The 3,006-nt window shown below is 69.5% G+C and overlaps 1 protein-coding gene across 1 annotated transcript in view; it reads right to left on the bottom strand.

Annotated features, from left to right (window-relative positions):
- The window catches only part of CABP7 (calcium binding protein 7), an 8,566-nt gene extending 5,930 nt beyond the window's left edge, over positions 1-2,636 (bottom strand). Inside the window, exon 1 of the mRNA XM_042023311.1 lies at positions 1,908-2,636. Coding sequence (XP_041879245.1) covers positions 1,908-2,016 — 109 coding nt within the window. The 5' untranslated portion in view covers positions 2,017-2,636. The remainder of the gene's footprint in view (positions 1-1,907) is intronic.
- Positions 2,637-3,006: the final 370 nt, after the last annotated feature.

Raw genomic sequence — 3,006 nt, 5'->3', positions numbered from 1 at the left:
ATGCTGTACCTGTGTGTGCACACACCCCGACACACATGGACACTTCACAGTGATGCTGTACCTGTGTGTGCACACACACCCACACACGGACACTTCACAGCGATGCTGTACCTGTGTGTGCACACAGACACACACCCACACCTCACAGCAATGGTGTACCTGTGTGTGCACACACTGGAACCTTGCACAGCTGCACTTGTGCATGTGCACAAATGCACAAACACCCTGCACTGAGGTACTTGTGCACACACACACACACACTGTACTTGTGCACACACATGGACACGCACAGCCACGATGCAGTGCTGCTGTACTCGTGAGTGCACACACCAACACCTGGCACAGCTGCACTTGTGCACGCACACACAACCCCCCTGCAGTGACATCCCTGCGCCTGCACACCCACAGCCCTTGCAGCGGTGCTGCACTTGTGCACACACACACACATGCACATGCACACGCACAGCCACGTCACGGCGATGCTGCGCTGGTGCACGCAGACACACAAACACCGTGCACAGCTGCACCTGAGCGTGCACAAACACAACCCCGCTGCAGCGATGCTGTGCTTGTGTTCGCACACACGCACACCCCAGCACGTTGCAGCGATGCCGGGCTTGTGCACAGGCACACAAACACCCTCTGCAGCAGGGCTGTGCGTACAAACCCGTCCTGCTGGGACGCCGAGCGTGTGCACACACGCACACAAACACCTCCTGCAGCGAGGCGGTGCATGGGCGCACACACGTGCTGCAGTGACACAAGCACTGGCACAGCCACAGAGGCTGGCACGGCCACGCACACACTGACACTGGCACAGCCACACACACAGAGCCGCCCTGCAGCGAGGCCGTGCGTGTGCACACAGATGTGTGAGCGCACAGATGCGGGAGCACACCCGCAGCACGCGGTGCAGGGGGTGTGACACGCCTGTGCACACACACACAGCCCCTGCAGTGAAGCTGTAACAGGCACGTCAGCGCACACGCACAGCCTGCAGAGCTGCACACACACACACACACACACAGCCCTTGCACGCCGGTGGGAGCGCCTGCTCGGGGCTCCCACATGGATTTTGGGGGTCCCCTCACCCCCAGCCCTGTGGCTCCCTGCCTCAGTTTCCCCACGGGGATGCCGGGGGCTCCAGGTTTGGTGCTGGGCCAAGGGTGCTCTCCCCAGGCAGAGTGGGGACGTGGGTGAGGTCACCCCCCCATGGCTCAGTTTTCCCCCCGCTGCCGGGTCTGGAGCGGGGGGTGCTGCACCCCTCTGCCCCAGGCTCCCCAGGGATACCCCAAAGCCGGGGACCGCCAGTGCCCGTCCCGCCGCCCCGGCAAACTTTTGGGGTGGAAAAAGCCATTCTGGTGGCAGCGAGCGAGCTGAGCTCGGCCCCTCTCATCGCACGGGTGGGCAGAGCCCCGCCGGCCGCTCCTCCCGGCCGGAGTCCGGTGACACCGGGACTGCGTGGAGCTGCCGTGACCCGGGGGGTGACACGGGTGACAGCCACCCCTCGGGTCCCCCGCGCCACCAGCCACTGTCATATTATGACAGCGGGGAGGGGGTGACCCCGCCGCGCCGCGGAGGGGGAAACCGGCCCCCCGCCACTACCGCCGGTGCCTGCTGTGTCATATTGCCACAACCGGGGCCCGGGACCCCCGCACGCCTCCCCCTTCAGCTTTCCTTCCTCTCCTCCTCCTTCTCCTCCTCCTCCTTCTCCATCCATCCGCATCCCGCTCGCCCTCAGCTTCCCCACGGCGCCGGGGGAACGCGCACCCCGACTCCGCCACAGCCGCATCCCACGGGATGGACTTCCCAGTCCCCCAAACCTCCTCACCCCACAACCCCATGGGATGCCCCCCTCCGCCCCCCCCCCGATTCCCAGCCCCGGCAGCCCCCCCAAACCCGCTCACCCTCCAGCTCATCCTCGGGGATCTCCACGGGGCGCTGCTCGGCGAGGATGTTGGGGACGGTGTAGATCCCCCGGTACATCAACGCCGCCGTCACCGGGTGGAAAGGCATCTTCGGGGCTCCCCAAAACCCAAAGTTTAAACCCAAATCTCGTCGGGTAGAGGTGGGGTTCCCCCCGGTCGGTGCCGCCGGACGCTAAACACAAGTTGCCGGTACCCGCCGCCCCCCGCCCGGTACCCACCGGCCAGGGGGGGCCGGGGCGGGCGGGCGCTCCCCGTCCTCCGGGGCCGGCGGCGGGACGGGGCTGGCGGCGGAGCCCCTCACCGTGGAGTCAGGGCGCGGGGGGGCTCCGCTGGGGGCGGCCCGCTTCCCCCGCGCACATGCCCTCCCGAAGTGGAAACGGGAGGTGAAAGCATCCAAGCCCCGGTTAAATCCCGGTGGAAGCGGCGGCGGCGGCGGGGGGGACGGGGCTGGCCATACCGCTCAGGGCCCCCCCTCCGCCCGGAGCCCCCCCACCTCCGCCCGGGGCCCCCCTTCCGCCGGCCCCGGGCCGCTCACAGCGCCCGGGGAGCCGCTGCCACCGGGCCACGCTCCCCGGTGGGGCCCGGCATGGCGGGGCCGAGGCTAAAGGCGGCCTCTTCGTCTTCCTCCTCCCTCCTCCTCCTCCTCTTCTTCTTCCCCGCCAAGTGTCCCGGGCAGGCCGGGGCTCGCTGCCGCCGCGGTTCAGCCCCCGCCGCGCTCCCGCCGCCCCCCCGCCGCCGCCGGCAGCCGGAGCATCCTCGGCCCCGGCCCCGGGAAGCGGCGGCGGAATCCGGGGAGCGGCGGCGCCGGGTGGGTTTTGAGGGGTCCCGCCCGGGAATTGGGGCGGGGGGGGGGGGGGAGGTGGGGCCTCCCCCCGGGGGGGCGGCGAGGGGGGGCAGTGCGGCAGTGAGGGGGGAGCGTCCCGGGCCGCAGGGAGGGGGGAGTGGGAGATGCTGGTACCGCGGGGGTGCTCGGGGGGTGCTGGGGGTCGGCAGGCAGGGCTGGGGGGCCCCGTGGCACCCCCTGTCCCGGCGGGTGTCACCCTGGGGTCCCCACACGCAGCACCCCATGGCCCGGCGG

The sequence above is a fragment of the Corvus kubaryi genome, unplaced genomic scaffold, assembly GCF_017639235.1.
Source record: "Corvus kubaryi isolate FWS band 111438036 unplaced genomic scaffold, C.kubaryi_AGA036_p1.0 127, whole genome shotgun sequence".
NCBI lineage: Eukaryota > Metazoa > Chordata > Aves > Passeriformes > Corvidae > Corvus > Corvus kubaryi.
This window is presented reverse-complemented; position numbering and strand designations above follow the sequence as displayed.